The sequence below is a fragment of the Notolepis coatsorum genome, assembly GCF_963971535.1.
Source record: "Notolepis coatsorum genome assembly, chromosome: 1".
In the NCBI taxonomy this organism is placed as follows: Eukaryota; Metazoa; Chordata; class Actinopteri; order Aulopiformes; family Paralepididae; genus Notolepis; species Notolepis coatsorum.
Window position 1 is genome coordinate 161542257 of NC_140165.1, and position 13338 is coordinate 161555594.

The 13338-nt window shown below is 39.3% G+C and overlaps 1 protein-coding gene across 1 annotated transcript in view; it reads left to right on the forward strand.

The window, feature by feature from the left end:
• wdfy3 (WD repeat and FYVE domain containing 3) overlaps positions 1 to 13338 on the forward strand; it is a 415649-nt gene that overhangs the window by 76964 nt on the left and 325347 nt on the right. Inside the window, exon 3 of the mRNA XM_084308124.1 lies at positions 4524 to 4647. Coding sequence (XP_084164250.1) covers positions 4524 to 4647 — 124 coding nt within the window. The remainder of the gene's footprint in view (positions 1 to 4523; positions 4648 to 13338) is intronic.

The window sequence follows — 13338 nt, forward strand, 5'->3', positions numbered from 1 at the left end:
ACGATACTCTTATTTTGAAAATCTGTGCGGGTCTCATTTCCGCTCCAAGCGCAGTTCCAGTCATAATATCGATGGCTCCGGCAGTTAGCAGCATTCGGTTCGTATGATACTCTTATTTTGAAAGAAACCGTGGCAACGAGTCATATCTGCCCAGCTGGGCCAGCCCTGCAGCGGGATACTATTGGCTTCTGCTCATATCAACACAGAGAGGCAGTCTGCTCTCGTCTAGACCGGACCTCCATGAGCTACCGTTACTGTTTAAACAATGACCCAGTCAACTATTCACTTTTAGTTTAATACATGACGAGGCATTGTCTAACGGTATCTAGCTGGCTAGCTACTGATATCAACAAATGCTCCAGCAATAGTCGACTCGAGTGCATAATACCTCCGTTCCCTCGTTAGCTAGCTCACGTTAGCTAGCTCACGTTAGATCTATATGTCCCAGTAAACTAAATTGTCTTAACGTTACCTAGCGGGCTAGCAGTAGCTCCTGATATCAATGTCTTATAACATTGATTCAATGCGTATTGTAGCTGAGGGCTTTATGAATGTGATTTGACCAAAGAACCCTAACATTATACCAATAGGGTCCAGCTGCAGCGCCGGAGAATCCTTGCATGCTGAATGTAGAGTATTAGTATAGGGTCCCGCTGCAGCACAGGAGAATCCTTTTTGGAGCTGGAGGCTACTAGAGTACACACACAGTGGAGCTGTTTACAGATAGCGAGCATTTTGACTTATTGCGTGGTGGCGATGTCTCGCAGATAATACAACTACAAGTATGATTATATAATATATATTTTATTTAAATTTTTTTTTTATATAATATATATATATATATATTTTTTTTTTAATAAAAAAAAATTTGGCAGGTAAGAAATATGCTTGGCGGGTAGATTCTTCCCATCTACCCGCCACTGGCCGGTGAGTCAAAAAGTTAATTTCGCTCCCTGTACATAAATCATTTAACGTCGGTCATTGAATTATAAACGACCCCCCCCCCTCCGTTCACCCGCAGATGATCAGTCATGACGTTTAGGACCATGTACAGTTGAAATTTTTAATATATCATGGATCGGTATCAAACTGCATTTGATAATCTAATATATGCATTTATGCCTATATCTCACGTTCTATGAAATACTGCAGAAAACGATAAAAACATATTTATACTCTAGACAGTATTTTAGTATGAATGTGTGAATGAAAAAGTAAAACGTTCCTACATCCTGAACGATAGATAATTGATGTTGAATGGGCCATAGTAATGTCAATTTAGCAATACAATTTAAAAAGTTATAGCCCTGCAAAGAAGGTGAACATCTCCATAGACAAATAGCGCTGGCAGAGGATGGTTTAGGATGATCAAAGTGGTGGCAGAGAATGGGTTAACTAAGACTGGTCGGAGATCTTACTTTTAAATCCAAAAAGAAGGAAGAAGCTTCAGAGTCAGTTGGAGGGCATTCCAGGTGTTGGAAGCACCAAAGAAAAAAGCTTTTTCCTAGTTCAGAGCAAACTAGAGGAACCCTAAGAACCAACCAGTTTGCTTGTGTAGAATAGGTTCCAGAATTGAACATAAGCCTATGGTTTGTCTTGATTCTTTTTAATTTGCAAGTTCTTATCTCAAAGCTCGTTTTAGCAGTAGAAAAGACTATGTTTGATAGCGGACTTGTTGACTTCTTGACTCATGCTCTAAGCTAGTGCTTCCTATTGCAGAGTTACACTGTTTGTTTTCCAGCAGCTGCAGGCCATGTTGTGAAGTGCCCTCTGTACAGAGTGTGGTACCAGGAGGGTCTCTACAAGTCTGCTAATTGGCCATCAATAGCTTGTGTTTGCTCAACTGCTGAGATAATTGATTTCAGAATTCAAGATGAGACTGCACTCACTGCAGTGGCATAGCGTGGCGGTGTCCCTCCTCGGATGATAACTGGCTTATTATGTGCTGTGAAACGGATGGTGATTTCATATGAGAGACATGGTACCACAACTTATATTGGTTCAGGGCTCGAAATTGCGACCGAAATTGTATCTGTGCGACCTCAAAATATAATTGGGAGCATTCGTGTGAGTGCAAATAATTGTTCTGGTGCGACCTCCCTTTTGTACAGATTCATTTTCGTTAATGAGTTTGAATATGTCCTCCAGCGATGTCATTGGAAGACGGACACTGACTCCTTGTGTCGTGTTTAATTATAGATCAAGACATGATGACAAAATAGCAGTATAGTTTCCAATGTTTTCGTCTACATTAAATGCTAGTGGGGCCCATTGGTTTCAGTGAGAAAAAACAAATCCAAGTTCCACTTCCATAACTTCCTGCTGACTCAGAAATGTCAAGTGAGGTCAAATGTATTTCTTACAGCTGCTTCACACAGTGCTTATTGGACCCAGCTGTGAAGAGCAAGCATAGAAATGAAACATTATCTGTGATGTGTATGACCTTTTTGAGAAGTGTGACTGTAAAACTTAGCAAAACATAGGAAGTTGTTCTTAAGTTTTGTAGAGTTGAGGAATTAATATAAAACATTAAACATGTGTTAATGTTAAACAATGTTAATTGGATCCCTAAGCATAATGTTTTCTTTTATTATGGATATTATGGGAATATCGTGGATAGTTTGAAACATCGGAACAGATTGGTCCCTCCTTTCAGTTGTGCCAGCGATACTGAATGTAAAGAAGATGATACATTTCAAGCTGTGCCAATGGGATGAAAATGGAACACTTCCTGTTTCCTAAATGGGTGGGACTTTACACAGGAGTCATCGTTCACACTTGAGATAGCTAGACTAGTCTCAAATGAACCTGATTTCCTCTGGATCCACAAGTCAGAAAAACTTCAGAACGCCTTTGACTTATAGATACAACATTTACCTTGATTTCTGAGACAAAAATAAATTGCCACATTCAATCAAAACTGCCACATCTCCCATTGGAGTGAATGGAACCTGTGCCATGCCATGTCTAGTCCTGTGGAGGGGCAGTAAGGCCTGCTCTGTTCCTGTGGAGGGGCAGTAAGATAGTGCTCACTAGGGCTGCATGATTTTGGGAAATAATCTAATTGCGATTTTTCTGACAGATATTGCGATTGCGATAAAATTTGCGATTATAATAATACTTTTTTTTAAGCAGCCCCACAGAGGTTTATTGTAAAATGCGGCTTGCATCTGGCCTACGCACTGGGTCTGTTTGGGACACCGATCCTGAAAATGTTTATTTTTACCTGGGAATCGATACCGGTACCCAACGGTACCTTTTTCTGTACTTTACTCTCCCTCTCTGAAGTCTAAACTTCACAACACACAATCTAAAACCCCTTACCTCCCTCTCCCAAACCGTTCCTACAACAATAACAACAACTTGCAAAGGAGATCTTGTATCTCAATGGGACTTAACACTTTGGGTGCCATGGGTTAAATTCATGATATACCATAGATTGCCAGCTCTATTTGTCTATGGAGAAGTACCCCTTCTTTGCATGGCTATAACTTTTTAAATTCTATTGCTACATTGCCATTATTAGGGCCCATTCAAAGTCCTATATGTATTGTTCATTGTGTAGCAACGTTAAACTTTTTCATTCACATATTCATAGTAAAGTATGGTCTAATGTATAAGTATGTTTTCATCTCTTTCTGCAGCTTTCTCCAGAACGTGATCTATAGCCCCAAATGCATTATATTGATGATGAAATACAGTTTGATGGCAATCGGGGCGATATAAAACATTTCAATTGGACGTACTTCTAGAATGATCTACGTATGATCTGATGATGACCGGATGGGCGGGGGATCGTTTATAATTCCGTGGGCAGCGTTATATCATTCATCTAGTGTGGGTCATATGTTCATCATAACAGTTTATATGGAACACGATAAAAAATAACGCTGAATCTTACCGGATCTTCCTCGCGCCGTTGGACGATCAGCGTGGTGTAGACCGTTTTCGATTATGGGATGTTTATCCTGATGAACCATTTCCAGCTTGTATAATACTATATACGTCCAAATCATGTTGTTTATCGAGTTATTGGCAATGGATCGCTATATATTGTGACGAGCCAGAGTGCCGGCAGCCAAACCGAGTGCCCGGAAGTAATATGGCCGACCAGCACAACCTCCACAGCACTTCCTGTTTGGCGATTGCGCCGATCGGCCACCAGATGGCGCTCCTGAACCGCCAGAGAGCTCAGTGGGTCCTCCTGGTGGATCTCAGGCCAGCGGAGGGGAAATATGAATCCGATCACAGATTTTTGAAATATTGCTATTAAAGACGCTGTAAAGCGTCCTTTGGCAACTTGAGCATGGCCGGGAATGACGCTGTAAAGCGTTTACCGGCAGTTAAAGTGTTAATAATAATTTGCGCGTTTTTTTTTTGTTGTGATTTGCTAATTGCATCATTTCAAATTTCGATTTAAAATTGATAAATCGTTCTGCCCTACCTGATACAAATCAGGAAATGAGAACAAGTTGTATCATCTCCCTTGAAATGTCTATGGCTGTGCTACCTTTGTGCTGCAGGTGTTTGGTAACGCTCCGCCCAGCAGCATGACGGAGAAGTTCTCGGACCTGCTGCAGTTCACCACACAGGTGTCCCGGCTCATGGTGACGGAGATCCGACGCAGAGCCTCAAACAAATCCACAGGTAAGGTTTTACCTAACTAACAATAACATAACCCTATCTAACCAGGCCTTTCTGAGGCTTTACATAACTAACCTTAACCTAACCCTATCTAACCAGGCCTTTCTGAGGCTTTACTTAACTAACATAACCTAACCCTGTCTAACCAGGCCTTTGTGAGGCTTTACCTAACTAACCATAACCTAACCCTATCTACCCAGGCCTTTCTGAAGCTTTACCTAATTAACCATAACCTAACCCTATCTACCCAGGCCTTTCTGAAGCTTTACCTAATTAACCATAACCTAACCAGTCCTTTCTGAAGCTGTATCTAACTAACCATGCCTTCATTAACCTCTTAAGCTCAAGCCCTATTTTCTGAAAATCCGCCTAGTAAATGGAAGATTGCTCCACTTCTACAAGGTCCATTTGAATGTTCTTGGTATCTAGGGACATCTATGGATCTCATGGAATGTATTCCCAGTGTCGGAAATATTGTGTCTATTACTAGGCTAGCTTAAATTGTGATGAAACAAAGGAGAATATGAATTATGATTTTTCTTTGTATCTTCGACACTGAATGCTAAAAATGACCAGACATGAAAAACTGCCTCTGAGCTTGAGATCACTTGTACAAAAAAATCTAAGGAAATGAATAAAGGGAAGATGATTAAACAGAAGGTTTTGTAGATCATACAGTACTGAATTCTGCCATCCGGACCCATGCAATTTGAAATATTATTATATAATATAGAATATGAGGCCTATAAATGACCTTATTATAGCCAACTCGCACATCTATGGATCGGGCCAAATCACCTCTTTCAAATGGCAGAGTTCAATTTGGATTTAGTGCATCGAGAATGAAGAATGAAATATACTGTATGTACAGTTCGATTCTTAGAATGGATATGGCTTCGCCATTTTGGATCGGATTTCAACACAGAGGGTTGCTAAATGTTCACAGAAGGTAGACACACTGGCGGCTAGGTGGCGCAGTGGGAAAGGCACTCGCCACCAACGCAGGAGATGCTGGGTTCGAGCCCAGCTCTCGGCGTTGCTACCAGCTTGGCTGGTCGTTCATACAATTGGCAGTATTAGGGGGTGGGAAGCTGGTGTGTGGGGATCGGACGTTGTGGACAGCGACTCCTACAGGTCGGTTGGTGCGCCTGCGCAGTAGAATCAGGAAATCATACTTACTTTCTGTCCAGATCCATAATTTAAGAAACACAGTTGACAGAAACTTCCCTATGTGGCATCCACTTTTGCAGGGGTATTAGAACTGGGCTGAAGTCACTTCAGGAATCAGGGGTATTAGGATTAGGTTGAAGTCACTTCAGGAATCAGGGGTATTAAGATTAGGCTGAAGTCACTTCAGGAATCAGGGGTATTAGGATTAGGCTGAAGTCACTGAATCTATCATATAACGAGTTGACTAGGGATGCACTGACTCTACAGATAGGTATTTGCTACAGATGGTTTGATCCATTACAAACATGCCATGCTTCACTAACCGTGCAGGAGCGCATTATTGAGAAGAGGAAACTTGTGCCCAGCTTCCCTGAATGGATTCAGCTTTTAGCATTTAGAAGCAAGTCACATCTCTCTCTCTCCCTCCCGCTCCTGTGCATCTATTGAACACGACCTATAAGTAGCATTTAGAGTTGCTAAAACATTAGCTTGTTAGCTAACTATCTAACAAAGTTGCTGCAATGACTGATTGCAAGGTAAAATAGACCTACCAGAGCAATTCAGAATCTAGCCGCTAGCATATCAACACATTGGCTGTTACGTTTATGTATATATTTAACATTTACGGAAATATATTGCTTGGGTTGGCTTTATTGCTTTTAATGCATAATGCTGTATGTAATACACAGCTGTTTGATTATAAAAAAATATTAGACATTGTTTGTATTTAACATTGTTTCTAACTAGGGCTGGGTATCGCTACTGATTTCCCAAAACTATTAGATTCCGATTTACAAGGTTCCGAATCGATTAGATTTCCAATTAAATTCGATTCCGATTCACAAGGTCCCGAAAAGATTCGATTTCCGATTAAATTCCATTAACACTTTGAGTGCCAGCCACGAGAAATTTCGTTAGTTCATGCCATGCGTTGAGTGCCAATGACGATAAATCTCGTTTTTTAATCGTTTTTTTTTTTTTAGCGATTTCCATTCATTTTTTATCAATCTAGCCTCACGTTACCATTGGGACTGGCTCTGAGCTCGAACAGGGAAAATACCACCCCTATCATCTCCCGGATGGTAATGCACGCATTGGATTGGACTGAATGAAAATGGGGGGGGGGGGAATCCGTAATCCACATTTTACTTATCAGGCATGTAACCCGAGCCGATTGCATTCATTGCCGACCCTCAGAACAGCGTGGAATATGTGTTTCGAGTACCCAGCGTTGGATCAATAAACGCGATCGATATTTGGAATGGCGATCAGGAATTGGAATAATATTTTTGCAGAACATCTGATGTGAGGTAAGGAATCTATTTGACCAGTCTTGGGGTAATCAGAGTTTTTTTTTCACATATAGCTCAACGTGTCCCCTATCTGTGTGTGTGCTGAGTGCTGACCAGAAAATAGATAATCGATTTTTCAGCCCGCTTCTCTAGTGTGCATAAGTACACATATACTATCGATAATCTAGCGTTTATTTGAAAACGATTCATAAATAGGCCGGAAAATGACAACGTGTTTTGTGTATTCCACTAAAGGGCGTTTATCACAGAATCTTTTTTATTTTCTGAAAACTTTCAAAAACAAGCGTTTTTCAAAATGGTATAAAACGGAAATGTACAGATGAAAAAACAATCCGTTTCGTACATGTTGACTGCAAGCAAGTCATTGATAAGCGACGGGCGTATTAGACACATAGCCATAATATAGAATATAGAAATAGCTCCGTGAAAATCATGAAATATCGTAAAACCAGTCTAAAAAGGCTGGCATTCAAGCGATAAATGTTAAATGCTATAAAATGTAAATGGTTTAACTCTTTAATTGCCAGACCCGAGATATCTCGGGTTAACTCGCCATGCGTTGGACGCCAGAACCCGAGATATCTCAGGTTTTGGTAGTTTTTTCTTTTATTCGCTATTTTCATTCATTATTCATCCTCTGTGTTGCCATATGAAAGGATTTAGAGATCGCCAAAGTGCAATACCAGCCGCATCCTGCCAGATGGCAGGGTTGCCCACCCTTTGAAACCTTATATCTAACTCTGTGTTACACTCAAATGTCACCGGGCGCTATATTTATACGGAGGCAAGTAAGCCACTTTATCCGAACACTTGGAAACGCATATGGCACTCTCGATCCATAAGTTGTGCCAAATTATGTCTGGGACCAGACGGACACCAATACTGGAAATCGCGATCAGACAATTGGAATATTCTTTTTGGAATACCACCAACCACAGATAAGGACTATCTGACATCAATTTCAGCTTGATCCAACAATGTTTTGATACCGATCCAGCTGATTAGCGTTTTTAGTGTTCAATATGAATGCCGTTACTGGCAATCAAAGCATCAGAAATTCATGATGAAACATAATACCTATTATATACATTTGATTTGGAAATAGTAGCGTGTCCAGGCAAGAAACGCCAACACATATAGTAGGAGAAATGCCGTCCTCCAATAACAAAAATGTGTTCCCTGCAGCTAAGCAATAACCGTCCTTCCATCCATCCAACCAAACACTTTTGAGTGACATTTAGTTCTCTCAGGGCTTATATGGTATGGTAATAGTAAACAAGGCGGAGTCACAGTGCTAGCATTCAAGGTAACAAGTTACTACAGTATATTGCGGCTGTGAGCACTCATCGCCCAATCACACGATGTGTTCTGAAATACATATTGTATAATATAACTTTATAACCTGGTTGCTATGACAACTCTTACGGCCTTGACATGAAAGCAGTGGAGGTGGGCATAATGTAGCAGGGAGATTAATTGTTAAAATAAAAACCACTTTGGATAACAAACATGGCTATAAGGAACACAGGTATATTCAAAAGACATTTGGCCTCATGCATGAAGCGATATAAGAACAGATTTCGTTCTTAACTAGCATTTGCTCTTACTTTGTTCTTACCTGGGATTCAGCAAAGTTTTCTTATTGTTGCTTTTTTCTCAGGCAAGAACAAATTATAAGAGTGGTCGAGAGCACTCTTATCGAAATAAGAAACTCTTACCAAAAATAAAATAAAAAAAGCATACCATTGGTTAACCCTTTCTCTGCCACGCTTATGTACATCCTTATACCATCCTCTGCCAGCTCTATTTGTCTATGGAGAAGTTCCCCTTCTTTGCAGGGCTATAACTTTTTAAATTGTATTGCTAAATTGACATTACTATGGCCCATTCAACGTCAATTATCTATCGTTTAGGATGTAGCAACGTTCTACTTTTTCATTCACATATTCATACTAAAATACGGTCTAAAGTATAAATATGTTTTTATCGTTTTCTGCAGCATTCTGCAGAACGTGATTTATAGCCCTAAATGCATTATATTGATGATCAAATACAGTTTGATAGCGATCGGCGCCAGATACAAAATTTCAAATGTACGTGCTTCTAGAAGTTACTACTCATCATCTGATGTTGACCGGATGGGGGGGGGGGGTCGTTTATAATTCCGTGGCCAACGTTAGATGATTCATGTAGTATGGGTGATATGATCATCAGAGCAGTTTGTATCGAACACAGTAATAATAAACGCTGAAACTTACCCCAGTCTCCTCGGGCCGTTGGGCGATGAGCGTGGAGCAAAAAGATTGCTATTATGGGATGTTGAAATATGCGATCCATCTCCAGGTTGTATAATAGTATATACGTCCAAATAACGTTGTTTATTGAGTTAGGGTGAGCGATCGATTATCCAGTGTGTCAAGATGGAGTCCCGGGAGCTATAGCGAGTGGTCGGACCGAATTTGGATGAGCACCAGTTCCTGTTTTCCGGTTTGCTGTTTGGGCGATCCGCCGATCGGCCACCAGATGGCGCTCTTGAACCGTTGGAGAGTTGAGAGGAGATCAACAGGGGATCTCAAGTCTCCGCGGGGAAAATATGATTGCCATCACAGATTTTTTAAATATTGATCTCAATGACGTGTTACGGCGTCATTGGCAGATTAAGCATGGCGAGCAATGACGTGTTACGCCGTCCTTGGCGATTAAAGGGTTAATTGCCCCCAAATACGACTTTAAAAATACAGAACTTTTCAATAATAATAATAATTTTATATTTTTTTTGAACAAATGTTATTTTTATTTATTTTTTGACATGCCATACAAACCTTTACAGTAGAAATCCACTATAAAACACATACATGCTCTTACTCGTTCTCCCCCCCCCCACCGGACCCCCCTTGAATACATCCATTATTCCGTTTGATACCAAGGATTAATAGTTCATATAATGTTTTATCCTCTCCACCACCCCTAACCAGATTTCTATGCTGGCTTCATTAATACCTAGAATTTGTGCGGTAGATATCTCCAGGTAAATCACATCAAGATATGTAAGAATCCATACCTTGTTGGGGTATTTTGTAGGTTAATTTGATCAAGAAATATATCCATTTTATTATGATCGAAAACCACTTCTGATTTGTATAAGTTGGAATAAAACTTTTTGAAGTCTCGTTGATTTTTTGGGGGTCTAACAAGCCTTTGTTGATCCTTAATAGTAGGGATATCAGCTAATTGTGCATTGGATCTTATCTTCATAGCTAGTAGGTGACTTGGTTTAGAGCCATGAAAGTAATAATGTTGTCTAAGACTTGTACTACGTATTTGAAATTCAGATTGTTGTCTTAAAATGGAGTTAATCTCTTTTTTTAACACATTAATTTGAGACTCCAATTGACCCGAGTAGTCGCGTTGTAAAGAAGAGAATAACGACGAGTAAAGCGTTTCCAGCTCTACCAGTTTGGACTGCCGTTTTTTACGGAGGTTGGAGGAAAAGACTGTAGTGTTGTCCTTGATAAAACTCTTTACCGAGATCCATAACATTCTGGGGTCCGGTACCGAACCCACATTAGTCTCCAGGAATTTATCTAGTTTATCGTTGAGTTGTAGAATGTATTCAGTATTTTTCAGCAGTGTCGAGTTAAAGCGCCATCTTGGGGCTCGGGATGTCAGTCTCCCAAATGAGCCCTTCAGGAGTAAATAACTGTGATCTGATAATGTGCTGGGTTCCAATTCCACGTCAAATCTATCAAATAGTCTAGGGGATGCAAAAACATAATCTATTCTGGAAAATGACTTGTCTTGCTGAGAAAAAAAGAGTACTTTAGGGTTGTTGGGTTGAGTAGTCGCCATAGATCATTTACTCCTGTATTCTTGGCCCAATCCTTTAGTGCATTAGATGCCTGTTTCTGATCATTGGAAGTGGTGGGGTTAGATTTATCAATCGAGGGATCCCATATGGCATTAAAATCCGCACCAATTATAAATGAATACTCGGGGATGTCCAACATTGCATTCGTGAGTGTTGCGTAGAAGTTGGCGTCATAAAGATTAGGGGCATAAGCCGCTACCAACGCAATTTTCCTATTACTGTATTCTATCTTAGCAATAGTTACTCTGCCGTCTGTATCAGACCATATGTCCAACAATTTAATATTCAATTTCCTTTTCACGACTATAGCTACCCCACAGGATCTAGTTCCAAAAGATGAGTAGCTAATATTATGATATATTTTGTCCGCCAGCTTTACATTTTCAGCTTCTAAAAGGTGCGTTTCGCTTAAAAGAGCCACATCAACCTGTTTGCTTTTCATCAATGTAAGCACGCTTTTGCGTTTATGTTGTTTGTTCAGTCCCCTAGTATTCCAAATCATTATATTCAGACTAGCCATAATCTAAACATGTTGCTGTATTCTTGTGTGCAAGTCGTCTGGAGAAGCGATTCACAATAGATATATCCAATTATTGAGGTCCTGTTGAGAGCAGAGCTTGAGCATGATAACAAACATAAAAAACACCCATACATATATTCCCTTATCCCTCTGAAACCCCATAGGATTCCGACCCTCCCCCGCTTACACGACCAGTCTGCCCAGACCGAGCGATTCATCCTTAACTTTCCTATGTATGCCATAGGATCTAACATTCTAAATTCTACCATAAGTAGAATGCCAACTGTGGCTTGGCCACTCTCCCGTTAAATAAAAAGGAAAAAAAAGGAAAATTAAATTAAGTTAAAAATAAAAATAAAAATAAGCTTCAAATATCATACCATAACCACTTACATTTTATACGAACTTGTGTAAGTTAAAACAACCCAAGAATAATAGAGAGGTATTGAACTAAATAGAGAACCTCAAAAAAGAGAACATTTACTTAGATCTTGAAAGAGCTTTGCTATGCTTAAACACCTAGAGTATAAAGTGGAGAAGTAGTGGAATTATTTCCAATTAATAAAAAGACGTTTTTAATTACGTATATGCAGCACTTCCCCTAGCCAGGGGTGGGCGATGCTCCGTTGTGAAGAATGTTATTCCCCCGGAGGTCTTCTGGCTGTATGTCTGGCCACATAATGCTGTGATTCCAGAATGTTCCATGTATCATAGAATGTTTTTAATGTTCTAGATTATTCCAATATGTCGTTTTTACAGTACCAGAATGTTCCAGTATGTTCCAGAATGTTGTTAGAAATCCATACTATTAAAATAAGGAACGCTTCATGAATTTGCGTGTCATCCTTTCGGCATGCTAATCTTCTCTGTATCGTTCCAATTTTAAGTCCAATATGTCCGCAATAATAAAAGTCCAATAATAATTATTATTATAACTTATTGCGTGCGTTCTGTCTGAAATGGATTATATATTACTGTTAGAACAGTTATGCTCTGGCCACCCAGGCCATTGATTGAAGATTTTATTAACATATACATGCATGCATACATACATACATACATACATACATACATACATACATACATACATACATACATACATACATACATACATACATACATACATACATACATACATACATACATACATACATACATACATACATACAATACATGACTACATATAACCACACAATACCTAAAATAAATGAAAAATAAAGTAGACAAAAAGAGAAAAAATAAAATAATAATAATAATAAAAGAACATTGCATCGTAATACACACAATTGTTATGGGGATGCAGACCAGAGAAAGACTTTCGTCTTGTTTACATCAGGGTCCCCCATTTTCAATTCATAATGACATTTATGACATACACAACATACACATACAGATATACAGATATATATCATGACATTTATGACATGACATACAGATATGCAGTACTGTATATGTAGCATAGAACGCATATTTAGAGATCGTCTATATCAGTGGTTCCCAAACTTCTGTTTTATGTGGACCACTAGATTGTTATCAAGAACATTTGCGGACCACCTCGTATGCAAACAGTAAAACATAAATAAATAAACACCTGACTTAAACCCAGTAATACACGAGACCCTCTTCTTGGACCAAGTAAGGTTTAGTCAATAATCCAATGTACAGTTACCCCCAGCTTCGGGGCTGAGCTTCGATTTTAATTCGAAGCTTCGAGAGAGAAAAAAAATATATATATATATATATATATATATATATATATATATTAATTATAATATATATATATATATTTTTTTTTAACACTTTGGATGCCAGCCACGACATAA